Below are 27,747 nucleotides of genomic sequence, written 5' to 3' on the forward strand. Positions count from 1 at the left end.
TGCATTTTAAGAGGAACCTTCATTATTCTGCTAAAATAATACACTTTTATAACACAAGAAAGGAGATTGCATGCACTTGTGAGCAGGTCGTAGGATCCTTTTTTTCTTTTTAATTTCTTTCCCCTGGTAACCACTCTGCTGTAACTTTAAGGGGTGGTTCGTCTTTGTTACAGCTTTTTAAAAAAATGAGGTCATTTACATGATATGAATTTGGTTTAATTTAAAAATAAACAAAAAAACCAAAACATTTTTAATATATCTACTTGCAGTGGTAGTGCTGCATATAGTATCTTTGCTTTGTAAGCCAGGGGACTCACATCGCAGGGAGGCTCTTGCATTATTCGCTTCTGTGCACGCCTCTTCTGTTGCAGTTTTCACGGATCCGATTGGCTGAATCATGTCAAGACCAAAGTCCATCAAGTTCAACCCCTTCAAATGAAACCCAGCATCCATACATACACACACTGACCCCTCCATACACTCACATAAATGATATACCAATATCTATACTAACTATAGATTTTAGTCAATTATTTTAATTATTGATGCCAAGTCTCCCCAGCATAAATATATTTGCATAACAGGAAAACATTTCAGAACCCATATCTATTTTAAAAGAGACTCACCACGTGAAAGAGGAGGCCCAGATGCTCTGCCCCGAGCCTTCAACATAAGGGAGTGGACATCACCTTATTGTTTGTAGGGTAGGCAATCAAAAAGCAATCCTCCAGGCAGTTGTAGTAAAAATTGGTCTTTATTGAAGTACAGGTGTGGATAACAGCCTTACATGTTTAGTGTTTCCACAACATTTAATCATAGGCCTTTACAAACTCAAACATTCACTGTATAAACTTGTTTCAAGATGTTGCTTTCCTTTGAATCACTGAACTAAAATTTATCTAAGGTCAAATTTTGAAGTTATGTGAATTTTTCGAATAAATTCAAACGCACTCACAACTCGAATGGGGGTTATTTATGTAAAAACTCAAGCTTCGTATGGTATTTGGGTCTCTTCGCCAACATGAAGCCTGCTGGAGCCAAGCGTAGTTGGGCTAAGTCAGGAATCGTCTTCATGCGCAAATGGTTGTGAAGAGGCAAAGACAATACAAAGAGATGGAAGATGGCGACTGGGAGCTCAGATGTGCTTCTCTGCATTTAAGGGTCCGATTTTTTTTTTTTTTAAAGGGTTTTGTTTATTTCTTTACTAATGCTCATCGCGAGGGAAGCAATGCCAGGGAGTTTAGGGGGGTTTTGATGGGGGGAGGGGGCCTTTAAATAAGGGCTGTAATTTACACCTGTTTTTTTCACAGAATGAATGACCTCACTAATTGAACTCCACACTGCTACTATTTGGAACAAGCTATTATTATTTTGAAGAAGCCTCAATTAATGATTCAATTTCACAGAATCAGCAGCATGCATGTCATGACTGTTGATTTTCTATTATTCTACGACACCTACTAGTAAATGTAGAAATATAATTCATACCAAAAACAATGATAAATCAGGTTAGTGATATCGGACTGTTATTATTCTGAACACAACTGTACATACATTTGTGACGGGACCACGGGGAGAAATGACTTACAGGCAGAGAGATGTATGCATTAATAATGCATGTGGACTAGGACCCAGAACGGCAGGTTTTATAGCAATATGCCTGCCCTGATTTGTAAAGTCTTTTAAGGTCACATATACAGATCTACTACTTTAATCAGTTTAAACATAAACCTGGTTTCTTTTATTTGTACAAAGTACTGCTATGCTAAGCATGCATAAACCGCATCATACACATAATCCTGCACAGAGACAAATACATATATATATAAAAAAAAAATAAAGTCCTTAGAATCCACCTCTGAATCCTCCTCTCCCTTGGAAGTTACCTCCATATCCACCACCACCACCACCACCTCGACTTTGGTAGCCACCTCTGAATCCCCCACCTTGATTTCCTCCCCTATAGCCACCACCTTGGTTGCCACCCCAAGTGCTGCTACCACCTCTAAATCCTCGATTGCCAGAACCTCTGAAGCCACCACCTGAGTTATAGCCTCCATGGTAGCCTCTCCCTCTGTTACCCTGGAAACCGCTATCAAAACGAGCCATTTTAGGGGGTCGAGGTCCATCTCCAAATCTGCAAACAAGAGAGTTAAAATATTAAGGCTGAGGGACAAAACTTTAATTAAATTGATTAATTGATTAATATAAATTCAGTTAAGCAACACTTCTTCACCAGGGCTGCTGCACCAGTGCATTAAGTTTTGGGGCCTGGCAAACAGTTAGGGAACAGGTAGGGAAGCTTATACTGCTTTGCAAATAGTTCTGAATGTTAAGTTTTAAGGCTAATTAGTGTCGACTAAGTAACATACAATTGCTCTAGTCCAATGTAAATGTGTTTCTGGCTTCAGCTGAAATGTTTCTGGCTTCAACCCACCTGGAATTTCCCATCACAAGACTTATTCCAGCAGTGGAAGGTTTAGAGATCAGTCGGATCATGTTCAACATCTTTTCATTTACTTGATCCAACTGTGACAAGATTTCCGGTTCTTTTGTGACTTCCACAACAAGGGCCTCCAGTGCAGCCCTTAATGCAGTAATACAGGCTGCTTCTTCATGTGCCAATGAAAGTCGTATCCTGGGGGGGAAAGACAAAGCACTTTAGCAACACAGAGTATTAGTAAAGCAGCACACTGTAAAAATGCACTTAGTTAGCAAAAGGCGATATTTCATGGTTTCCAAGCAGTTTTTCCACAAAAGGTATGCACTTGTTTTATATATGTTCCTCTGTTTTATTATTTCTAATCTGGAATTTACAAAATGTGGTTGCAGGAATTACCGACTGACTAACCAGATAGCATACTGATTATTACTATTTTAATATCCCTATAAGTTCAGATCCTCTCGTGCTGGCTAATAACCTCTGCTGACACTCACCCCTTCCAGAGTTCTTGCTACAATATTAATGATGTGGTGGCTACTGAAAGTGATAAGTATTAAAGCCTGCCACTACCTGAAAATACGGAACACTGCTTTAACAGAATCCTTGATGGTGGGGGAAGATAATTCATATTTAAAAACTCAAAAAGCAACAATTCATACAAATTAACCGAAAGGGGATACAAGAATTAATTGCATCTGGGCATACAAGTAGCGATAGTCAAGTGACCAGATCACTAATGCAGACCATACATTGTAACTATAATTTTACTATAGTAGATTCCAGGTTTCATATTCACTGTCCCAAGTCCATTATCTACATTTGTACCATTCTGCTACTGTTCTGACAGCTTTCACAACTGGAGTTTACCAAAACTCCATTTGCCATATTATTATACATACCAGTCATCCAAGTGTATAAACTCCCCGTCTGACATGACTTTCTTGGAGGCGAATAGGAGAAGCTGCAAAGGACTCACCATGGTCATACCTTTAGCTGATATTGCTCTTGTGCGGATCTGCAATACAGGAAGGAGAAGGTTATGTATGTGAAATTTTCTGAAATCTTTTTCAGCAATACAATTTTATTTATACACAACAGTATCAAAAAGGAGAGAATTGCAACCAAATCTGGTCCCCATACAAAAAAAAAAAAAAGGGACACCAGTAAGGATACCAGTATTTTAGCAGCATCTGAATTTGTCTAACCCTGCTAACTGATATTGGCCAGGTAACAGTGAGCCTAAAATTCTAGTCTAGCACTAGGTTAGAGGGGGGAAACACTGCAAAAATAAAAACATCATAAATGTAACATTTAATATTTTAAGGGCCAGATTTATCAAGGGTCTAATCGAAAATTTGGAATTTTTTTATGGTCAAAACTGTTAAATTAGACTGGGGAGTAATTCAAATTCAATTTGAGTTATTTTTTAAAAATTCGAATTTCGAGATTTTTCTGGCCCTTTAAGAACTCAAATTTGACTATTCGCCACCTAAAGCCTGCCGAATTGCTGTTTAAGTTAATAAGAGAGGTCAAGGGATCAATTTGGAGTTGTTTGCAGCCTTCCTGAATCGAGTTTTTTAAAATTTGAATCGTATTCAATTCAAGTATTCAATTCAATTCTATTTATAAATTATGATTTGATTTCGATTTTGAGAGTTTTTAAAAATTCACATGAATTTGACCTTTGATAATTGTGCCTCTAAATGTACAACTATAACAGAATTATGTAGTATTCAAACAAACAAAAAGTTCAAAATAAGGAACATAAATAGAAGTTAAAATAGAGGTTAAAAAAACCCAAAACACTAGGTAACTAGTTTTTAGTCTGCAATATAGCAAGCCATGTGTGGTTGAAGAGGCCCTTCTGAGCACTACAGCACAAGACAATGCATGAAACAAGTCACATTATTGTGTACACACTTTTTTCATTTCGGCGCTCAGGACTGCCTCAAGTACAAAAAGCAATGCTGAGCAGCTAAACACCTGCGAATAGGAGCACAAAACTATTTATATAACGTATGTGCAAAATATATTTTGCTGGAGGTTAAAATGCAACACGTATTACTATTTTATGCCGTCCTTTGTGTTTGTGGGTTTTACCTTGGTAAGCACAAGCCATTTTTTTTTTTTTTTGCATTGTTAGAATTTGCTTAGTATTTTAGTGTATTAAAGGACAAGGAAAGTATTTGAATAAATACCACAATTTGAAAGAGTGCTCCATGCTGTACTTGATCTAACTATTTTAATATGCTCTTTTGTACTGTTCTGCCTTATTGAATGAAATGGTATTTCTTTCTAATTGGCACCGACATTTTCTATTTTCTGACTTGGCATGTGCCAAAATTATTCCTTCCACAGATGTACCTATTAACCCTCTGGGTAAAAGAATCCTGTCTCCACACCACTACCCATCTAACTTTATTTTCCTAAAATACTGTTCCACCTTGTTGAATGAAATGGTATTTCTTCCTAATTGGCACTGACATTTTCTATTTTCTGACTTAATAAAGATGGCACGGGTGAATCTAGTACTCATGTGCCAAAATTACTCCTCCCACAGATGTGCCCATTAAGCCTCTGGTTAAAGGAATCCTGTCTCCACACCACTACCCAAGGTATAGATCTGATTCTCTGTACTTCTTGCTCCAAGGATAAAGCAGGTCTTGCTCTCAAGTAAGAATTCATCTAGAGGGAAATACCATTCAATTGTCCTCTAGGCACCATAAAAAGAAGTTTGTACTCCATCTAACTACACAGCTTCACAGGCTTCCATGCTATGTAAGAAAGTCCTTTCAGTCCACTTATGGTGTGACCACAGGATAAAGCAGCAGCCATTTAGAAAGACAAAGAATCAGAGCTCTGTATCATGGTAAGGGAAAGTGAGCCAGAAGGTGGCTCCTGTTGGGTTCATGTAAATGAGTCAATTTGTAAGACAAAGTTGATTACCCTGTACAAATGTTTTTTTTTACACTGGGCCTTTTTATTTAAAAAGAGCAAAACTCTCAAAAGTGTCACTGCAATAAACTGCAGCATCAGAAGAAGTAAAAACCACCCTTTAATAGAAAGGTAACAGTTCAGAACGCTATTGCAGTTTACAAAGGCTTTGGTATATATCAAAATGCAACTAAAGCTAGCAAAACAACCACCAAATATAAAATGTGACTGGAAAGACACTGGCTGCAGTCATGCAAAGGCACCAGTCGTCCAAAAATAATGCATGTAACATAATGGGTAAAAGTAAAACGAGCCCCAAAAATCCAATATCTACAAGTTGTAACAGCATAGACTCTATTGCCTCTATTCCACAGGTTGTCTTTACTAATGCGCATGAATAGCATTTAAATCAGGTTGCTCTTCACCTATTTCCAACGCATTTTACAGGAACACCAACATTGTATGTGAAAACAAATGCAAAGTGCATAATTGTACCTTTTCACTGAAGACAAAGAATGGGGATGGATACTTCATATCTTGGTTGCTGAAGGGACAATTCACAGACGACTTATGAATCAGAGCATTTCTGCCCTCTGTAGTAAGAATTTTGCGCTTCTCTTTGTGGAAGCAAACATTTGGGTAAACACCAAAGGCCAGCAAAGAAATCATCACATCCAGATTATTGTCTGGCCCAGTGTTGTTAAAAACTTGATTCATCAGACATTCTGTAAAACAAAATACTGACAGTTTACACATGAAATATTCCAAAATATTTAAAAGCTTAATAAAGTACACTTGTGAAATGCTAAATACCACTACAGTTTCAAGCTTCACAACTCAAACTGCCTAAAGCAGCATTGCTTTTGTAATGTATTCTACTTCACCAAATCTACCTCCACCAATCACTAGCCCCAAACATTTTTGTTTTACCAAAAATGCACATATTTAAAACACAAATATATATGTGCATCGCCACTGCTGAATCTTTCACTCCCACAATTCTTTCATTTAAATTGCCTCCTTTCTTCCTGTCAGGTGATCAGCAAATGACACATATCAAAAAATGTAAAAGGGCAATATTACTGAACTGTATATGCTGATTTGATAAGATTCTTTGAAAAACCACCTATTTTATGTATTGTTTCAGAACATATAGTCCTTTTTTAATAAGCATGACAGGTAGAAGCAGATTAGAGCACAATGAGCCAGTGAAGAGTTCAGTGTTTATCTATAAATGCAGTCTGAAGAGGCTTAAAAGTCTGGGACATACTGCTCGGAGGGAATATAAGACATTAATAAAATGTAAGAGCTGTATATTTATAAGCAGTGTAATATTTTTTAAGGTCTAGGCAACATATTATAAAGCAACCCAGGAACCTCATAAGATTGAAAACTAGTATTCTAAAAGCGCTTAATGTGTGTATAACTAATAGGGATGCACCGAATCCACTATTTTGGATTCGTCCGAACCCCCGTGAAAGATTCGACCAAATACCGAACCCAAATTTGCATATGCAAATTAGGGGTGGGAAGGGGAAACATGTTTTACTTTCTTTTAAATCAAGCTATTTCCCTCCCCTTTCCTAAATTGCATATGCAAATTCGGGTTCTCGAACCGGATCCTGGATTCGGTGCATCACTAATAACGAAGTAGTGAGAAACTAACACAGGAATTCTGCAACATGTATAGGGGAGCATTAGGCAAGAGAAAAAAAAAAAAAAGAAGAAGATTCTGATCATTGTTCCCCCTTAGCTGTGGCCAGTACACGCACTATGTATTGTAGTCAGCTCAAAGAGAAATCTGCATTAATCAATTTAACAATGAAGCAAGTGTCAAGATATGGTGTACTACCTTCTGGGAAACCAGCATTTACAAGAATGTCTTTGAGCTGCACTTTTGCCTCCCAAGTCATTCGTAGTGTGGCCATGTTAAGACGTTTGTGCTCACAGAATCGAGTTTCTGCATCCTCTCCACCCATCCTGTGAAAAAACAGAAAGTGGCTGAACACTGCCTTTACAATGTTACGATCTTACTAGTTCTATTTCAAAATGGCATACCTTGCATCATCCCAGGCCTGGAAAACTGATAATAATGCCACATGGTCAGAAAACCGGTTTCCGGCAAAGTTCCTATGAACGTATCCTAACCTTCGCCCCTCGCTAATAAAAGGCTCTGGGAAACAGGTGGCAGCAGAAATGGTGCAGAGTGCATCGCCAACGCTAGAATAATAATAACAACAAAACAAAGAAATAAATGAAAAACAACAGATTCAGTACCATGTGGATATCCCATATTGTCTTCAAACAGCTAGGAAATTCCAGTCAAGTTACATTTTCATATACTGCTAGTTTGTCACATGTAAAGTGACACTACCAATACATTCAGCTACAAACAATAAGGACATCTACTATACATTCACTAGCTCAGTGAACAGGAATCGGGGAAACACATTATAGTACATCTTTTGGAGGTTCTTAATATTGAATTTTCCCGTTATAAAATTTGCACACTTACTAGAAGATGCAACCCATAATCATCATCTTCCCCAATCGTGGTTCAATAGGCAGTTTAGCCAATATTCTTCCTAGTGGAGTTAACTCATCATTGGAATCCAGTGCATCCAGTTCTAAGAAGAAAAGGTGTAACTTGTTATTGTTAAGTTATACTTTCAATATCTTTTGAATTCGCTTTCCCTAAATGGTTGCTGCTTCTGTTTTAAAAATACATTACCCTTGGTAAAAATCAGTATTTATCTTGGACCCATGGAGAATAATAATACCTAGTGAAGAGGATGTTTTTATAAGGAATTCAAAGTAATATGAAACATTGAGAAAACTATTATTACTCCCCCCAAATGGTAAAAAGGAGATTTTGTGTACTCACCGTTAAATCTCTTTCTCTTCAGTCGCTTGGGGGACACAGGGACAGTGGGGTATAGCTGGAACCACTAGGAGGCAGGACACAATAAAAAAAAATAGAAACTTGACCCCTCCTCCTCCTGCTATAACCCTCCTCTGTAGGCAGAGACACTCAGTTCGTACCAAAGGAGAAACAGGAGGTTATTAATAATCAACAGAAAATCTGATAACTAATTACAAGAAGAACAGAGTCAACCAAGTCTGAAGCCAAGAGAAGGCCTCTATCCAGGGAGGGAAGCCCTGTGTCCCCCAAGCGACTGAAGAGAAAGAGATTTAACGGTGAGTACACAAAACCTCCTTTTCTCTAGGTCTGCTTGGGGGACACAGGGACAGTGGGGACGTACCAAAGCTGTCCCCTGAATCTAGGGCGGGAAGTAGAGGCCTACGTGGAACCAGCCAATGCAGCCTGAAGTACCTTCCTGCCGTAGCGGGTGTCAGATCCCATAAGGTGCCAAACTGGTAAAATTTGGCAAAAGTATGGATTGAAGTCCACGTTGCAGCCTTGTTCCGCTGAGGCTTGGTTTCGAAAAGCCCTCTGGTGGAATGTGCCTTGATTGATCTGGGGGAACCTGAACCTGTGATGAATAGGATCTCTGGATGGCCTGTTTTATCCATCGGTCTAAGTAGCTGGTGTGCCTCTAGGGAAGGACGAACAAGGAGTCCGATAGACTGATGTCCTCGACCCGGTGCAGGAAAACTTGAGGGCCCTAACGGAGTCGAGGATGTGTAGTGCTGCTTCCTTCGCATTGGAAAGGGATGGGCAGAAGGTAGGAATCGTAATTTCCTGGTTGAGGTGGAAAGTGGAAACCACCTTGGGAAGAAAAGAGGGAGAAGTATGAAGTACTGCCATGTCGTTGTGGTAGGTCAACAGAGGAGACCTACAGGAGAGGGCAGAGATCTCGGATACTCTCCATGCTGAGGCAATAGCCAGCAGAAAAAACTTTTCCATGTGAGCCACTGAAGTGGAATAGAATCCATGGGTTTAAAGGGAGCGTGTTGCAGGGCACGTAGGACTAGGGTTAAGTCCCAATTTGGCACCGGTGAAAGTACCAGGCACTTTATGTGGGCCATTCCCTGAAGAAAAATCCTAACATCTGGGAACAAGGCGAGAGGTCTTTGGAACAGGATGGAAGTGCCGAAAACTGAGATTTCAGTGATCCGAGGGACATGTCCAGGAACAGTGCCTCCTGTATAAGGCCAGAAGGAGTGGAGTGGAAAACTTCAGTGAATTGAAACCATTACATTGGCACCACCAATGGTAAGTGAACCAGACCAAATGGTACGTCTTGGCGGAGACCGGTTTGCGGGCTGCACGCATGGTAGAATGACAGTGTCAGAGAACCCCTTCCGTCTCAGGATAGCGGTTTCAGTAGCCACGCAATCAAATTGAGGTTGGCAGGACAGTGGTGAAGGATTGGACCCTGAGAGAGAAGGTCCAGGATGAGAGGCCAAGGTTCCTCTACTGAGAGATGTACTAGATCCGAGACCCAGGATCGACGGGGCCATGTTGGAGCTATGAGGATGAGAGTAATGAGTTCTCTCTGAAGCTTCTTGATCTTTCTTGGAATGAACGCAAGATGGAAGTCCCAGGGAGAGGTGAGGGTGTCTGCCGCCAGAGGGTCCCTGGACCCTGCAAAGAAGAGAGGAACTTTACGATTGTGATGTGATTGACCTCTGGCGTCCCCCATCTTTGAGTGATCTTGTGGAAGATGTTGTCCTTTACAGGCCACACGCAGGGATCTAGGGATTGTCTGCTGAGATAATCTGCTTCCCAGTTTAAGAGACCTGGAATGAAGATGGCTGACAGGCGAGTCAGATTGTCCGTATCTCAAGAAGGTTGATGTGAAGACATTGTTCCGATAGAGACAAGCGACCCTGCGCTGACCGATCCTCTGCACTGCTCATATACTGATGCACTGCTCCCCAACCGGAGAGGCTTGCATCTGTGGTGAGCAGTCACCATTGTGGATCCCCTAGGGGTCTGCCCCTGGTCAGGTGACTGGTTTGCATCAACCAGAGAAGAGAGACTCTAGTCCTGCGGGATAAACGAAATTCCAGGAGAAGGGATTTGTGCCTCCAGGCCACAAGAATATTCCACTGAAGCTCCCTGAGGTGACGCTGGGTGAAGGGAGCTGATTCTATCATCAAAACCATGACTCCCAACACCTTCATGTAGAATCTCGCGGTGTGGGACTTAGAGAGGAGAGACCGCACGAGGGTCCGTAGATGCTGGACCTTGTCACTGGGACAGTTTGTGTCTGGGTGTTGAACTGCATCCAGAGGAAGACCATGGATTGGCTTGGGGTTAACGAGGACTTGTCCAGGTTGATGAACCAACAAAACTCCTGTAATCGAACCATGGTGAAGTGCAACGCCTGCTGGGCCACTGCAAATTAAGGTGCCTTGATCAGGAGATCGTCCAGATAAGGAGTTATGGAGATCCCCCTGGTGCGGATTAGAGCAGTGGCCACCAACATGATCTTGGTAAAGACACGAGGGGCCGAATTCAGGCCAAGGGGAAGGTCCGTGAGTTGGAAGTGGCAATTTTGGAAGGCAAATAGCAAGAATCTCTGATGGGGACAGAAAATTGGGGCCGCGATGACAGACCAGAGGGATTCCAACTTGAACCTTCGCGGTCAAATGAAAGTATGGAGTTCCTTGAGGTCCAGGATTGGCCGAACAGATCCATCCTTCTTGGGAACCACAAACAAGTTTGAGCCACGGAATCTCTCCTCAGTCGGAAAAGGGATGATGACCTCTGAATGGATAAGCTTGCTGAATGCGTCGTGCAGCGCCTGAGCCTTTTGATGCCCCTGAGGATATCTGGACATGAAGAACCGGCGGGGCGGGAGAGAAGCGGATTCTAGGTGGTAGCCCTGACTCACGACCTTGTGTACCCAGGCGTCGAGTCAGATTCTTCCAGGAGTCGGCAAACCTGCAAAGTCTCCCCCTCCCTACGGCTGAGTCTCTGAAGGGAAGAAGGGGAGAGTAATGCAGATGTTGGGACTGCAAGGATGGCCTGGACCTTCCGTTGAAGCATCCTCTGTAGGTGGTGGAGTGTCGTGAGAGACTTTTATGAAGACAAGTCCGCAGTTTCATCCAGAGAGATCTGCAAACCGTTACCGACAAGTCAAGTCGGCTGAAGTTCTGCTAATCACCTGTAGCGCATCGAGGGAGGCTTCACATAGGTAGTCAGCCTCCTTGATTTGCGAGGCCAAATGAGCGAGTTCTTCACGGGGGACCCTTGTGGCAATCGCTCGGCATAAGGCGTCCGACAAGGTTTGGACGGCTCTACTTACCCAAGCCGAGTCTAGAACCGGCCGAAGGGAGGTACCTGAAGCAGAGAAGAGGGAACTTAGAATGCCCTCAAGCTTCTTGTCCATGGAGTCCTTGAAGGAGGCTGCATCAGGAACTGGTAAAGCAGTGTCCTTAGATAGTCAAGAGACAGGCGCGTCCACTGAAGGTGGGGAGGTCCACTTTTCCGTTAGATCCTGTGGAAAAGGATATAGTTTGAGAAAACAGCGGTTAGCCTGGAAACATCCCTCTGGCTTGTACCATTCCTGTTGGATACTTTGCTTGAGTTGAGCATGAGAGGGGAAAGGAAGGTGAGGACCTGCTGCAGCGCTTTAACAAGGAGGTACTGCAACTAGGTTCAGGCTCCTTTAAGTGAAGGGTCTCTAATACTGAAATGAGGGAATCAGTGTCCTCAGAGGAGAGTTTGGGGGGGATTCCCCTTCCTCTGGGTCGGAACTGTGAGATAGTTCGCCATCAGACAGAGCCGGATCCTCCCCGGAGTCAGGCGGCAGGGATGAAGTAGTGATGGACTCCGCCTCACACTCATCCTCGGAAGGAGAGAGGGCTCTACATTTTGGAGGCTTAGGCCGAGGCTTATCTGGCAATGCTAGCAGACTCTCTTGCGCTGCTGACAGTGAAGACAGTAGGAAACATAAGTGCCATTCCCATTCTGGACAATTTGTAGAGATGATTTGGCAGCTGTGCTCTCAATCTCAGTAAGCCACACCCGCTCCAGGTGTAGGAAATTAACCAATTAGTTAGAGAACTGAGAGAAAGCAAGTGAAAAGGCAGAACTTGCTACTAGGTGCTCTTTATTGCACACAACATGTTTCGGGCCAGAAGCCCTTTATCAAGTGCCTGTGTGTTTGCTGGAGGCTGATTAACATACTGCCTGGGTATGAACTAGTGACCTGCAGGTTGCAACAAAGTCTCCTATACTGCTGTGCAAGGCAGATGGTTTGTGCAGAGGGGGAGGGGGCTCAGAGAGTGAATAGGCTGCTATTAAGGATATATGCTTACCTTAAATGAGCCACGGCAGGAGTTCCCAGACTGTAGTGTAGGGATCCTTGGGGCATATAAGGAGGATTGAGCAACAGGATGAACCTGGCTATACCTCAGCCCTGTGTCCCGGCCAGCGCATCCTCTCTCTGTATGTCAGAGGGAGGGAATCAATGCTGGATGGTCAGTGCAGAGCACAAGAGACCCCGGTGACATCCTCAAGTAATGGATCAGACTACTCAGTGTAGCTGTCCAGCTCCATATCATGTGAAGGAATTGTAATGAAATAAAAATAAGAGCAAAATAAATAGTAAAATACTCCTGAATGCAGGAGACGGTCCTAACCTCCTGAGGACACAACGAAACTGAGTGTCTCTGCCTACAGAGGAGGGTTATAGCAGGAGGAGGAGGGGTCAAGTTTCTATTTTTTTTTATTGTGTCCTGCCTCCTAGTGGTTCCAGCTATACCCACTGTCCCTGTGTCCCCCAAGCAGACCTAGAGAAAATACATATACCCAAGTAGGGAGAAAACAAGGCTCTCCCATATAGGGATTTGGAGAGCATTCTAAAGGAGTGTCTCAATTTGGATATACTTTTTGGTTTTCAAAAACAATAGCCGATTTATCATTTTGCAAAAGAAAAAACAAAACACACACGTCCAAATATTTTACACACCAGAAATACTAACCCAAGTAAATAAGGTAAAATAAAATTAAACATAACCTAAGGTCAGTACATGTCCCCAAACTTTTTGCATGCTTCTCAGTGGTTGCGTGCTAGCCACAGATTATAGGCAGACATGAACTGACTTCTCATTCAGAGGTCCAGAGGTTAAGTGCACATTTCACAATGAAAACAAGCATCAAGGCTTGAAATCTTATCTAAAACCTTGGGTATGTTTGAGGTGTGCAATACTGTCTAGGCAGACTAACTAGCTCACTAACTGCAGGGCTGTTAAAATGGGAGCCTTCCCAATAAGTTCCTGTAATAGATAATTAAGTTAACTGAATTGCTTCAAATGCCCATTTTAATATTCAGCGTTCAATGTACCTCGTAGGGTATGCTCTGCTTCTATAACGGCATCCAAGGGGGGAGGCTCTATAGCTTTTGACAAGAAATGCCCAATGCCACCCAATCGAAGAAGTTTTATGCTCAGAGCCACCTCGTGCAATGGAGTACGGAATATCTCTGGGGTAAGGTGAGTTTCCAATCTGGGGAGAGCAAGGAGGGAAAAAAAGTAGTAAAGCCAGAGTACATATAAATTACAGGCTCCATGCACTGATTTGAAGAACAATGCAAAGCAATTTAAACCACAGCAAAACTGCCAAGATAAAACTATATGGCTGTCCACGTACAGGAGTAAACATTTTACTGTGAGCATAAATAGAAGTTTTTGATAGGTTTGCTTGTGCTCCTAGTAACTCTTTACCAAAAACTATTTTAGTCACTAAAAATATAAAAAGAAGTTTGCCAGCAGTCATTTGCTCACCGTTCAAATCGTGCTCTGCTACACAAATGGAAGCAAAAACCAGGTCTCACACGACCTGCTCTGCCTTTGCGCTGCTCCAGATTGGTTTTTGAAGCCCAGACGGTTGCATAGTTTGTCATATTGTTGTGCGATGTAAATAGCTTCACCTTTTGCCTGTTATGGTGTGGTAAGAGAGGGAGAGTTTATTTTCTGAAGGGTAAGTCCTATCCAAACCAAAAAACAGAACTTATAATAAAAAAACCACAAATAAAAATAAAAAAAAAAACACAACAATGTACTGGCCAACTCTTAGGGGCAGATTTATCAAAGTGTGAGATTAGAACAACACAAAAAAAAAACTCGCTCACTTTCTAGTCATGCCTATGGGAACATATTTATCAAATAGTGAACTCCATTGATAAATGAGATTCTAAAAATCCCAAAGGAATTAATAGAAAGTGAGGGAGTTTTTTTGTGGCGAGTTCTAATCTCACACTTGATGAATCTGCCCCTTAATGTCAGTCTGTAAATAAGGGTTTATTATGTATTATGACGTCAGCTAAATTCTTAAGATAGCTTATATTTCTTTACATGTTGATCAAACTCTACTGCAGTATTAACAAATAAGCCTTGCAATTTGTACATCAGGAACGTGCAACAATAAATTTAGCATAGACAGGTATTCCAAAAATACTGCCCATTTATAAAATAAGTTAATCATCTGAGATAAAGACCTCAAAACAAAAATCTATACAGTACTAAAGTTTAACCTCCTAATTTCCCAGATCTTCGGTATAAATAACTAAAGCAATGACATGTTTTAAACAAAATGGTTCCATGTAGTGGCATGGGCAAGACTTTCAAAAATAACCTCTTGGTAAACCAAATAGAACAAAACTGTGCTTGGCTGCTTACATTTACACCTGGTTCTGAATCACCCTAGCTAAATGCTTTATATGCAAGACATATACCACTATGAGATTTTTTTACAATACATGAAGAACAATGATTTATTAAGATGATAAGACACTAAGTAATTGTCTAAGCGTAATCTTTTACATACACACAGCAGAAACATCTATAAAAGAGAATTCCCTTTTTACATGCTTTTTCTATTCCACTTAGATAAGTTACATATACAAACTCAACTTACTTGCAAGAGTCTATGACGTATACTACATCGTTTATTGTAATGCTGCTCTCAGCTATATTAGTTGACAATATAACCTGTAGCAGGAAGATGGAAAAAACAAAAGTTCAATGACTAAAATACAAAGCCACAAATAACTAAACTAGTTCATACATGCCTGGTTAAGCAAGCATTCATTCATAAATCTTACCTTGATGATCCCATCAGGTACTGGGTCAAACACTCTCCGCTGTTCCTCTCGGGGGATCTGTGAATGCAGGGGTAGGATGCAGTAACTGTGGCTTCCTGTAAACAAAAATTCAATAAATTTACATCATAAAAAGATTGTATATGGACATGCAAAGTATGTTCAGGGTCAATATGGTAAACAAGCAAATTCACTCCATGTACCCAACTGCGTCACTGAAGCAGCAGCAAGTGGCAGAATTAAAAAGAATTTCAGCAGTTTGAAATTACTCAAAAATCAGACCTGGTAGTACATTGTTTGACAAAAATAATTTTAATATTCCTAGCTGCCTTGTTAAGACAAAAAGTAGAAAAAAAAAACTCCAAAAAACGGTGAAGCCATAGGATAGAAATAACTACCGATTAATTACCAAAGTGTGGGTTCATCTCCAAATGTTTCTGCATGGCATAAATAAGATTCCAGCCTGGCAAAAAGACAAGTACAGCCCCTGGGACATTCAAGGTTTCAATATATTTTAGCAAAGCTTCAATGAGTTCCAAGGGAGTCTCCTTTTCACTGAGTTGAGACAATGAACGCCGAGTTTCAGGACCATAATCGTCTCCACACACAAGGTTACAATTTGCCTGCGAACATACAAGAGTTTAATAAGAACAAATGTAAAAAATTTCATTGAAATCAACACATTACAACAAAATTTTCTGGGCTCCAGGCTGTACATTGAACCTGTGTAAACACTGCTCGAAAACAGAAAAGACATGTTGCCGCCAACACCTGTTCTAAGTACTCTTGGATACAAGGTACTGATAACAGTGATGTAGACGATGGGACATGAAATTAGTGAAGTATGAAAAGTTTATTTGCTCCTGGAAAAAACTTCTAAATAGCGGTTCTGCACCACTCACCTCTTCATCATCTCCTCCTTCCTCATCTTTATCCTTTTTCTTCTTATCCCTTGGAGGTGGTATGAACTGAGTCATCTGTACGCAGTCTTCTAGATAGTATTCTGCAAACAAATATTACAGAGTACTAAATGCATTTGATAGAACTATTTTTAATACATTTCCTTAGATATCTGTTTTGTGAAAAGTGTTTCATGTAGGGATGCACCGAATCCACTATTTTGGATTCGGCCGAACCCCCGAATCCTTCGTGAAAGATTCGGCCGAATACCGAATCCTGCTGAAAAAGGCCGAATCCCGAACCGAATCCTGGATTTGGTGCATCCCTATTTTCATGTATACAGTTTCTCATTCTCATTACAGCTAGGTTTTAACATATCAAATGATGCTTTTAAGCCTAGAAACGTACATTTCATATTTCCTCTGCCCTAACCCAAAATACACAGTCATATGAAAAAGTTTGGGAACCCCTCTTAATTCTTTGGAGTTTTGCATATCATTGGCTGAGCTTCAAAGTAGCAAAGTAGAGGAAATTGAAAAAGGCATTTGACAATTAAGGAACAGTTCTAGTCCAGGCCCAGATGGTTTCCCTCCTTCCTATTATAAAAAAAATCCAGAGGCTCTTGATAAGTCACCTACTAGTACTTTTCAATTAGATGTTACTAGGTCACTCCCTAGTTAATTTCTTTTTTTGTTTGCCTTTTCTTATGTCTTATTATGATTTTATTTAAAACCCTTTTCTCATGATTGGACTCACCTGCCGATGAAGTTCAAGGCTTAACAAGCTAATCCAACCAATTTGGTGTTGCCAGTAATCAGTATTGAGCAGTTACATGCATTCAAATTAGCAAAATTACAAGGGTACTCAAATTTTTGCACAGCCAGTTTTTCAAATTTAATTGCATACAACTGAATACTGCTTCACTAAAAATCTTTGCTCAGAAAACACCCCAGTACTCAGATGTTCCTTGGAAATAAAAGACATACCACTGTTATCGTTTTTGTTGAAAGTGGAGTAAATTATTATGAAGGCTGAGGGGTTCCCAAACGTTTTCATAGGACTGTATGTACATCCTCCTGAAATGCTTGCATTTAAATACAACTTTGCCCATCTATGAAAACAAATAATCATCCAGTAATAAAAAAATATACCCTGAAGACTAAATTACTGAGCTACTGTATCTGATATGACATTTACAGAATGTTAAAGTGATACATTTTACAATCTCTCTCTCTTCCTTTCATGTACAAAATAAATGTCATTATCAGTGAAACCTGCTGACAGGTCTCTCTACTTCCCTACTTTTTTTTCCCAGGAACATCCGTATCATTTTTAGAAAGCTGCTTATGTGCGTGGGTTTTTTTTTTTGTTACCCCCACCCTGCAACAAAACAGAGAATTTTTTATAAAACCTATATTTCTAAAATGATATGGACATTTCTGTTAGGAAAACATGGATTACCTTGCACAGGAAATGTCCGGCCGAAAACTTCAATAACAGGGCAGTTAAAGAAATATTCGCAGAACATGCTAGTGTCAATAGTAGCAGACATGAGTATAATGCGGACATCTGGGAAAGCCTGAATCACATCACGAAGTACCACCAGAAGAAAGTCAGTCTAAAAAATAAAACAGAAACTTTGCATTTTTGTTGCCAAGACATTATCTCTACATGACCTAAAATTCAGGTTATGGAAGACAACATACAAAATCTAAAATAAGGACTATTACTGCCAATAGTCCCTCTGTGATGCTTACAATATCCAAATCACTGGGGGTGCCGGCTTGTTAGATATTTCCCAGGGATTATAAATATTTACAAAACCCGGGCCAGCACTTCTTTCTCGATAAATACACTAGTCCGAGGTATTAATGTAGAAAGCATAGCACTGCCATGGCTGCTTTTTTGCAATGCCTTTCTGTGGCCCCAGGCAGATGTATATGTGCAGTTGATTTAAAGCTGACTCCAAGCTTCTAAGTTTGTGCTTTCACCAGCCTAGGGTAGGAGGTAAGTGACTAGAATCTTTAGGGGGTGCCTAACACTCGTTATCATGGGCATGACATGGCTAGCGAGCCTGATGGTCCTAAGATATTAAAGGGGAAATGTACCTTAACTTAGTATGTTATAGATGGCCATACCCAAGCAACCTTTCAATGGTTTTCAATGAGTAACTTACATTAATATCACGCTCATGAATTTCATCCACAATCACATGGCTAATTCCTCTTATCCCAGCCTCTAGTTTCCTCAAAAGGACTCCTGAAAATTTGAATAATTTTGTCAAGAGAAGAATAAACTAAAAGTACAGGAAAATTGATAAGTAATACAGTACATACCCACAGTGCAAAAAAGCATACTGGCATGAGGACGAGGAAGTACAGATTCAAAACGCACACTGTAACCACAGCTTTTTCCAATCTCTTCCCCTCTCTCAAAAGCCACACGTTCTGCAACAGATACTGCACTGATCCTTCTAGGCTAAAGAACAGGGAAAAATAACTCACAACCTGCTGCTTAATCATTTATCAAGTTACATGGAATGTATTTCTAAAACTATACCTGTGTAACCACAATGTTACACTGTGCTGCACGGTCATTGCAGATATATTCATCCAGAATGTATTGTGGGACTTGTGTTGTTTTGCCACAGCCTGTTGCTCCACGGATAATTACAACAGGGCTGCTATGCACAGCATGCAGAATCTCCTCTTCAAATTTTTTAACAGGAAGAGACTCTCGATCAATCAAGACCTGAAAAATGAAAAACAAGTCTAGTGCCAAAGCTTGTATTTTAAAAAACGCAGCAAGAACTCTGTTTATTATCAAGCAGGGCACATATTCACATACATGTGTACACAATAGGGAAAAGTCTTTACGTTTTCTCTCTGGAACAGCTCAAAAAATACATTTTAAATAGCCTTGAATATATCTTAATGTTTAAAGTTTTTACTTAATGATCCTAAGAACTGTTACACAGTAGCTCTAGGCTTAGCCACAGCCAGATATGCCAATGCAAAATATTTTGCCTATTCTAGGAACTAAATCAACAAACCTGCTTAATGTTAGGATCTTCCATGTGATACATGTGTTCATTCTTTAATTCAGTGCTGATCTGCTCCTGGGTAGCCTTAAAAAGAAACAACAACAGACAATTTAACAAATATACCCCCAAATAGCAGGCAAATTCAAAACTAATTTTATTTCTTAACCTAGAAAAACAAAAAAAACGTACAAATGCCAGAGGTCCCTCATCAATGTTGCTGCTTGTCCATGGGTTCCAGTTATCCTGTGGGGGAGACCATGGCACCACACCGGAGTGACTCTGCTTCTGTGAAGGCTCAAAGTGTACCAGTTTTCCCAAATTAAGGGACACAGGTTGGCTAGGATCTTCAGGCTATTACGTGAAGAACAAAACAATTATATTAAAAAAACAAAACAAACTACACCAAACAGGCAAAGAAACCACTACACTACAAAACACTTACAGGACATGGTAATTCAATGCCCAGTTCCTGAACAGTACTCTGCAGTTGTTTCACGACATCGGGATTTAAGTTCACTTGATAAGGTTCCACCTGCCAGATAGAAACTTTATTATTACCTTAGTAATAGCATTTTTAGAAGAAGCAGGACCTGTGTTTGTCTCAGCGGGTCTTAGAGGTTAATTGCTGCATTCTTAATTCAATTATTTGGATAACTCAACTAAAGACTACCCACAAACACCAATACAATTATGATTCTATGATTATTTAAGAAACAAAAACAATATTAAAATGTAAATGTTATCAACAAGGTACTTACAGCCTCTCCTTCCTTTTTCTTTGTCAGTCCAGAGTACGGTTCAATTACACCCAAATGATACAGCTGCCGCACAATTGAAAGAGCACAAGACTGTGCTGCCAATTTCTTATTAGAACCATGTTCTCTTGCAGTTATTCCTGCATATTAAATTCAAGGTTTAGAGCGTACAAAAGTAAGTTTTATTTCTTTAAAAAAAATGTGGCATTTTCAGTTGGGGAACTTACTTCTTCCAAGCTGCTTAACATACAGGATCATTTCTGCAATAAAGCTCCTGCCGAAACATTCATGAGAATTTTTTAAGCAAGAATGTACAAATGTTAACATTTAATTTTCATCTGAGAGGGGTCAAAGTTCCAGACCAGGAATGTAATTTCTACAATGTGTAAAAATATCAATACACGGATACAACTGTGCAGCAAGTAAAATGAATAACAGGTTGTTGCTGTGCACACAGGCAGATTTTGCCAGAAAATGTTTATGTGCACAGCGACAAGTAGATGGCATTCATAGCACTGCACACACAAACATTGCTTTGTTTCAATCTGTATATGCATCTTCTCTGCTAGTAGAGAAAATGCATCAAGTGGCATTAGCTTTATAGATGGCGAATTACATCTACGAGCACCTCCAATTTTGACATTCCTGCTCTAGATAATATTCAAAATATGTTATTGTAACCCAAAGTACAAGATACAAATATTGCAAGCAGGAAGAATGCTTACATATTTTCCAGTAAAGTCAATAATGTCAAGTTATTATGGATTAAGGGCTGTTTTTAGTATAGAATAAAGAGGGCATGTTGTTCAGGGCCTCTATTTTCTAAGGAGGCCACTGACCAATTGTGATCCTTATAATATTTGTAAATTGTGCACTAAATATTCTCTCTAGGCACTGGGGGGAAACAGGAACCATAGGGTTAAGCTCCTCCCTCCAGGAGGCAGGACACTGATAATATAAATTATCCTCCTCCTCTCTATAGCCCTCCTGCTTAACTCCCATATCTCAGTTTGAAGTGGAAAGATTTGCAATTCCCTGCAGGTTAGCCAGGGATTGGGACAGCTGTAACGCCTAGGGTGGAGGGTTGTCCCCCACAGTATAGGTCTGGGATGCTGTAGCGCCCACTGAGCCCCCAGAGGCAGATGGAGCGAGGGTACTGGAAGAACCATCTGGCTCTTTCCCTTTGGTCTGTGACCTCGGGTGCAATGGCAGGGGTAGATGATTCCCCTGAAGCTGAGCATACTGCACAGATAGGGTCCCCCTGTCCCTTGATACATTTTGCACTGCATAAAGTGCAGGCAAGGTAGGTCACAGCAGTAGCCTTCGCCTTCCCTCCCCTGGAAAACATGTTTCCGTGCAGCCTTGGCCCCTGGAATGTGTGCTCCTAAATTGCGTGGTGTATGTACCCCACAGACCTGGTTCTAGAGGAAGGAGCTACTCTACCGAAGTCCGCGTCCCTGGAGGGAGCGAGGAGAGTGTCTTAGTTGTCCCAGCGTGAAGAGCCAAGAGCATAGTTTCTGCCGTGTCGGCAGGTCCTGGGATGTTGGGTGGTCATCTTGTAACAAGACTGTAAACCCCAGACGAGGCGTCCCGCGATGGGAGCTCATCTTAGAGTACAGGATTCTACATGACTCCTGTCTCTTACCCCGGGTGTCAACGCTAAGCATTGACCGTAGAATCCTTGTGTGGGGCCTCCTAGAGTCCAAGCCCTACCTCCTTGGATGCAGGACACTGAAAAACTGAGTTTTTTGTGGGAGTTAAGCAAGAGGGCTATAGAGAGGAGGAAGAGACCAGCATTTTTTTTTTGTTATCAGTGTCCTGCCTCCTGGAGCTTAACCCTATGGTTCTGTGTTCCCGAGGCCATAAGAGAAATATACATTAGGAGGTCACTTCAACGCTGCTGGTAAACTACTGCTCCAAGCATCATATTGACTTTCAAAGATGATTGGGAATGCTGGCGTTTGCTCAAAAATAGCAAAATGGTGACAGGTTGGAACTATTTTTTTTTTTAATAATTTCCTCAGGTTTGGGGTCACCATATTTCTGCATCAACCAGGATCCCTTCTCCTCCTACCCCAGCCCTGGCAAAATGACATTATAGAACAATTGTTAATCAAGCTTTCATTACTTTATAAAACTAAAATAAGCTCAGAAGTCACTGACCTGCAGAACACGCCCTAGCAGCCTGTGAATGTGTTTCTCAGCCAGCCTTTTTGGTCACCTGGAGAAAGTGACACCAGGAATCAGTAGTCAGTAACAGACTTTACATGGGATAGCTTAGTACAGCCTAAACTCCACCCCATGTGTTAAGAAAAGATTCCTGATGTCACACCTTGCACTCAATAATTTCAGCATTCTGTACAAATTTTAATTTTTTTTCAAACCATGCTGTAACAGTTAACATAGACATTTGAATTAACCCATCCCACAAAAAATTTTTCCATATACGAGCTTTACTGGGAGTAAGCTTTATACTCTCTGTAATGCTCTATTCCACATCAGCTGGCTGAGAAACACATATACATGTATAACAGCAAATAAAATTTTAATTTTCAAAAACACCCAGCAAGATACAAGGGCTACTGCAGTCAGAATTTAGCACATTTTGCATTTGGTCTTAATTATCATCTTGTTATGTTATCATATGGTAAGTGTAAATAAGCTGCCAGTCTGCAGATCAAAGGCAGACCAGTACTACAGACCCAATAAGTTTTACAGAATATTGTCAAGTACACAGAACTGTACAAAATTTTCAAAAATGTCTCATTGCTTTTTTTATTGCCAACTTTTATAAGTAGCTTCGTATTAGGATTGGCCAAATATCAAAAGAGGAAAAAAAAAAAAAAAAAATCAGGCTCAAACAAATTGTACTAGAATTTCACTGACAATTTTCAATTTTAAAACAAATTCCCCTTTAAAATGTATATCAGTTTTTGGAATAGTTAAACTAAAAAAATAAGTGGCTTAAAGTAATTAAAGTATAATGTTCTGTAGACGTCAGAAACACAACTCTACTTTATATAAACAAGCTGCTGTGTAGATAGGGGACAGCCATAACTACATATTGTTTCATATTTATGGATTGAAACAATAGTTGCTAATACTTCAGAGATGCTGCCGAGAAATGTTGCAAAATTGTAACAGTTTAGAGTCTGCACCTGAATTACTGAGCTGCTAGACTCAAACATGAGAAAGAGGAACATTCAACTTTTAACTTAGATTTTTGAAAAACAGTAAAAAATAAATAATGGAAAGTAATTGAAAAAAGTCTTTATTTCTGGGGAACAATCTAAAAACAGCTGAACTGAAAAAAGTGTTTGGAAGGTGAACAACCCCTTTAAGGGAAGGTTGCATTACATCTGGAGCCTAAGGATTGCGAGAAACTGGTCACAGCAAGCAGAGCCAGACTATCATGGTTCTGTGAAAACCGGGTATGTCTATAGATTTAAAACAATTATTTTTGGAGGATCAAATATTGTTTTTGCCCCTTACATAAGCCAAAATTAACGAGTTTCTGTCAAATATGGGGTATATTTAATCTTTCCATCAAAGACTCACTATCTTGCTTTATGTTTGTGAAGTAGAACACTTGGTCCCATTCTTAGGCACAAAAAAAAAAGTTATATTATACAATTCTTATCTGCAGGCTTGACAAACTATAGCCAATAATACCAGTTCTGTAACGTTCATTCACAATTTGCTTTTGACTATATAAATAAATAGATCTAACCCACTATTAGGAATGAAGTAATATAATGGAAGATATTTCCATACTCTTATCAGCCTTCTGTTATTGCAACTAGAATAAAAATACTAAAACTAACCAACTTACACACACTAACCTGTTGTGGTCAGGCCCAACTTGTGAATACTTGTATTCCCCTTGTGTCTTCTCTTTCTGGAAGAACTGATTAAGACGTGCCTTTGCATTTTCAAGGGTCCAATTTCCATGCAAACCAGCATTCAAGTCGACCTCTTCTGACTCTAGAGTCTGCACAAATAGGAGGTGGGAGCTTTAAATTAGTTACATGTTCTAGATATCAAAAAATGTTAACCGAGAGAAAAATTAAAAAGTTATAGGAGGAACAGTAGTGTGGAATTTAGTAAGACATATGGAGTAAATGGCCATTTGATCTGCTAGATGATCCTGGAATCCTTACTAGTTTACTTAGGTGTATATTTATCAAAGAGTGAAGTTAGAGATCACCCCAGCCCGCTAGAGTGAAATTCTGTCACTCTCCATTCATTCTATGGAATTTTTAAAAGAGTATCTATCAATGGGTGAAAGTTCACCCCTGTTAAATATGCTTTTCAAAATCCAATAGAAATTAATGGAGCGTGGCAGAATTTCACTCTTTTTCCTGTTTTAGTTACCCTTTACGCTGAAACCTTCTGAAAGCTTTTCATTCTGAAAGCCATTGATCTAACAGGACACTATTTGCCAAAATGCATCTGGTATGTGTATATATAGCCTCGATAAAAATGAAAAGCTATACTGCCTCCATGGTGCACCCCTCACAAATACCATCAGTAAGCAAAACATATTGTAGTAGTCAACCACAGCAGCAAACTGCATTTAATAAGTATATACACTAGACATAATGGGTCTGATTTACCAAGATAAATCTATACATATTTTGTATAATAAAGTCTTACAGCCTGAGCCTCCTGTTCCTCCCTCTTAGCATAATAATCTTTCAAGTTAGCTCCACGTTCCCACTGGGCACCTCCACCATACGCAGGAGGGTTATATCCTGTATTACTTCCCATAGGTGCAGCACCTAAAGAAAAACAAAAAGGCATGGATTAAATAAAATGAAAGGAACACGCGCAAAGTAAACATAAGAGGCAATTCTGACATTTATGCTTTTTTTGTACAGATTTTCCAGTTTTAAATTAAACACAAGTGATAAAGGAAATTATGTTAGGCCTGAGAAGAGAAAAGATGTAGAAGCTGGAGCAGATGGATGGTTTAGTTGGTCAAAATGATGCAGGTGTCTTTAGGTTCTCTCTAGCTTAAATACCATTTTAATAAAGAAGGACAGTGTCAGGCAGTCATCTGTCCCATATTATCCCAAACCTCATTTTCTGAGCTGGGATTTCATGCGGACCAGGAGCACTCTCTGAGGAGGATTGTTGTTTAGGATAGATCCAGAGATGCTTTGGCATCTAGTTAGCTACCTCTCCAAATCGGTTTATATAAATTGGTGTTAACAATGGGCTGCACAGGATGATGATCCGTGGAGCTCCTGAAACATGCTGCCTACTGGCTCAGCATTTGGATCCTCCCACTGACACATTTGGATATCTATTTGTGAACCCCATTCAATTTAAACTCTATTCAAGTCTTCCCACATCACATAACATTCTCAGCATTTGCAGTCGTAACCTTGTGAGCACTTACCACTGGATTCAGCTTGGAGGCTCAAGTGGGGAGGCAATGGCCCCCCAGTTGGACCAGAAAATCCTTCAGATTTAATAGGTGCTCCATCTATTGAATCTCCCTGTTCAGCCTGTAATAAGTAAAATATGGCAATTAATAAAAATACAAAATGATGCTAAAGGCTGGAAAAGTCTAGTGGTTCTCAAAGCTGTAATTATACAGTAAACTATACAGTAGAACTTCCAGTTTACTTTTTTTCAGGCGACCAAAGGGAAAAAAAAAAAAAAAAAAAAAAAATATAAAACGAGGGAAAATTAAATCAGGTGATGAAAAAAGGAGGTTTTACTGTATATTCTGCAGTGAATGGATTTTTACAGCACACAGCAACATCAGACAAGTCTCCTCAGTCTCAATTGATTATTACAAAAATTAATCAAGTTAAACAAACCCCTAGTAACGGCACTTCATCACTTCTCATTTCCCCAATTCGAACAAGATAGTTAACAAAATCCCGGCCTGCATTTGTCTGAGCATCCTTTTTGTTTGTGGAGTTCCCCATGCCAGTGTAGTTGAAGCCATCCACTCTGACCTAGGAAGAATAATAAGCATTTTGAATAATCAGATTGTGCAAACCAAAATGATTATTTTTTTTAATAAAAACCAAACAATATTAGGGAAATATAAGACAAGTAAATTAAAGAAAAATGACCTTGAAAGGATAATTATATATAGATATATGGGCTTAAGAGAAGTCACTGACTGAATCCAACAAGACTTGAATTCATACCATTTTTTAAAAAAAAGTCACACCATCTGGTTTATCATCTTTAACTGCAGGGGATTAATTTACTAGCTATAGCTGTTAATTTGTATCATAGTATTTGAAATCAATCAGCAATCAGACAGTTGAACAAACAGTCTAAGGAGGCTATTCCAGCATCTGAAATTCTCAAATAATAGAAAGCATTGATCAAGTAGGATGGCATTAGTGTTACCAGGCCTATAAAATACCGGCCAGGTCGCAACACTAGATGACATACAGTGCCAACAGATGCATTATCTGGCTGTCCGTCCCATCTGACAGATAGAAAAGACAAAAATCACCCAAATCAAATATTTAGCCTGAACAGAGATACCAGTTATCTTGTGACTTAAACACATTCTATACCTACATTAGTACTAGTAGTGCAGCTCATTATGAGCAATGCAAGATGTGCAGAAAACCCCAAACTGTTCAGCAACACTGACTGTGAGCTAGCAGCAACTAGAGGAAGAAGCAATCCATGCAGATCCATGGAGATAATACAAACACATCTCCTTTATAGTACCTCGGTCACAACTGAACCATGGTGGTACAATGGTTAGCACTGCGATCAAAATATATGCAAATTATGGATTATAAAATAGAACATACCTCACACGTGAACTTTTGACGATTCTTGTTTCCTGCTGCACGGATTTCATAGTTTGGGGTTAGTTTCTTCTTGCCACACCAGGCGTATAATAAGTTCTTGATATCAGCCATGATGGAATGTTAGTGGCGCTGCATTGAACACACACACAGACTTTTATGAGAATTACAGTTGTAACCAAGTCAAGTCATGAAGATCAGTAATACATGGTGTTATCACTTCAGGGCCAGTATTTTGCTTCCAAAAGGTATAGTTTGAAGCTTATTGGCAATATCATTCTATCCAGTCAATACACAATATTCTTTAGCTGATACTCATTATCTATCAATTTTACTGCTTTCCATTGTTGCTCTGTTTATCGCAGAGTTTAATTGATATGAAGAAAAACACTTTTTCCTCTAGGGCCCAGAACAAGAGAAACACACGGAGGCCCTTGTAACATAATGAACAGTTCTACATTTCAGTCTGCAGCAGGATACATTGGGCCATTTTACCAGCGTGACCTGTGCCCGGGGCCCTGACTGTACCTGTAAAACAAAATACCCACTTGCTTCACATAAATAAAGTATTACGCACTAAAATAAGCGCCATGTTTTGCGTGCAGAGTAAACCAAGCACAACAGAGGGGTGGTAGAAAAAAACAAATATTGTTCGCTGAATATACCAAAATGATTAAAAACAAAAGACTACGAGCTGTATAGAACTCTACCTGTAACTTTAACTTCCTCCCAGCACCAAAACGAAGATGTACAATATAGCAACGCCGTGGAGAAAATGGACGCTATTTGCTGTACGTCATAATATGCGACAAAAAGCGCCAGCCGCTACTGACCAATCACATGCGTTAAAGTGGGAGGGGCG

The 27,747-nt window shown here is 40.0% G+C and overlaps 1 protein-coding gene across 2 annotated transcripts; it reads right to left on the reverse strand.

Moving 5' to 3' along the window:
* Positions 1-738: 738 nt before the first annotated feature.
* LOC108715635 (ATP-dependent RNA helicase A protein-like) lies at positions 739-27,747 on the reverse strand. Of its 2 annotated transcripts, XM_018260971.2 has the most exons (28): positions 27,596-27,747; positions 26,889-27,017; positions 25,923-26,063; positions 25,496-25,604; positions 24,748-24,872; positions 23,934-24,082; positions 20,319-20,365; positions 20,095-20,231; positions 19,779-19,868; positions 19,526-19,687; positions 19,346-19,420; positions 18,853-19,044; positions 18,630-18,771; positions 18,470-18,552; positions 17,755-17,911; positions 16,296-16,396; positions 15,803-16,016; positions 15,397-15,491; positions 15,210-15,283; positions 14,078-14,230; positions 13,639-13,799; positions 7,893-8,004; positions 7,436-7,597; positions 7,230-7,357; positions 5,873-6,102; positions 3,343-3,458; positions 2,438-2,638; positions 739-2,137 (listed from the first exon to the last, which is right to left on the reverse strand). In XM_018260971.2, exons 2-28 carry the CDS (start codon positions 26,997-26,999, stop codon positions 1,846-1,848), a joined length of 3,759 nt encoding a protein of 1,252 aa, XP_018116460.1. In that variant the 5' UTR covers positions 27,000-27,017; positions 27,596-27,747; the 3' UTR covers positions 739-1,845. The 2 variants fall into 2 exon arrangements, with proteins under 2 accessions (XP_018116460.1, XP_018116461.1); XM_018260972.2 differs by lacking the exons at positions 23,934-24,082; positions 24,748-24,872; positions 25,496-25,604; ... (1 more) ...; positions 26,889-27,017; positions 27,596-27,747 and adding an exon at positions 22,255-22,312.

The sequence above is a fragment of the Xenopus laevis genome, chromosome 4S (genome assembly GCF_017654675.1).
Source record: "Xenopus laevis strain J_2021 chromosome 4S, Xenopus_laevis_v10.1, whole genome shotgun sequence".
In the NCBI taxonomy this organism is placed as follows: Eukaryota; Metazoa; Chordata; class Amphibia; order Anura; family Pipidae; genus Xenopus; species Xenopus laevis.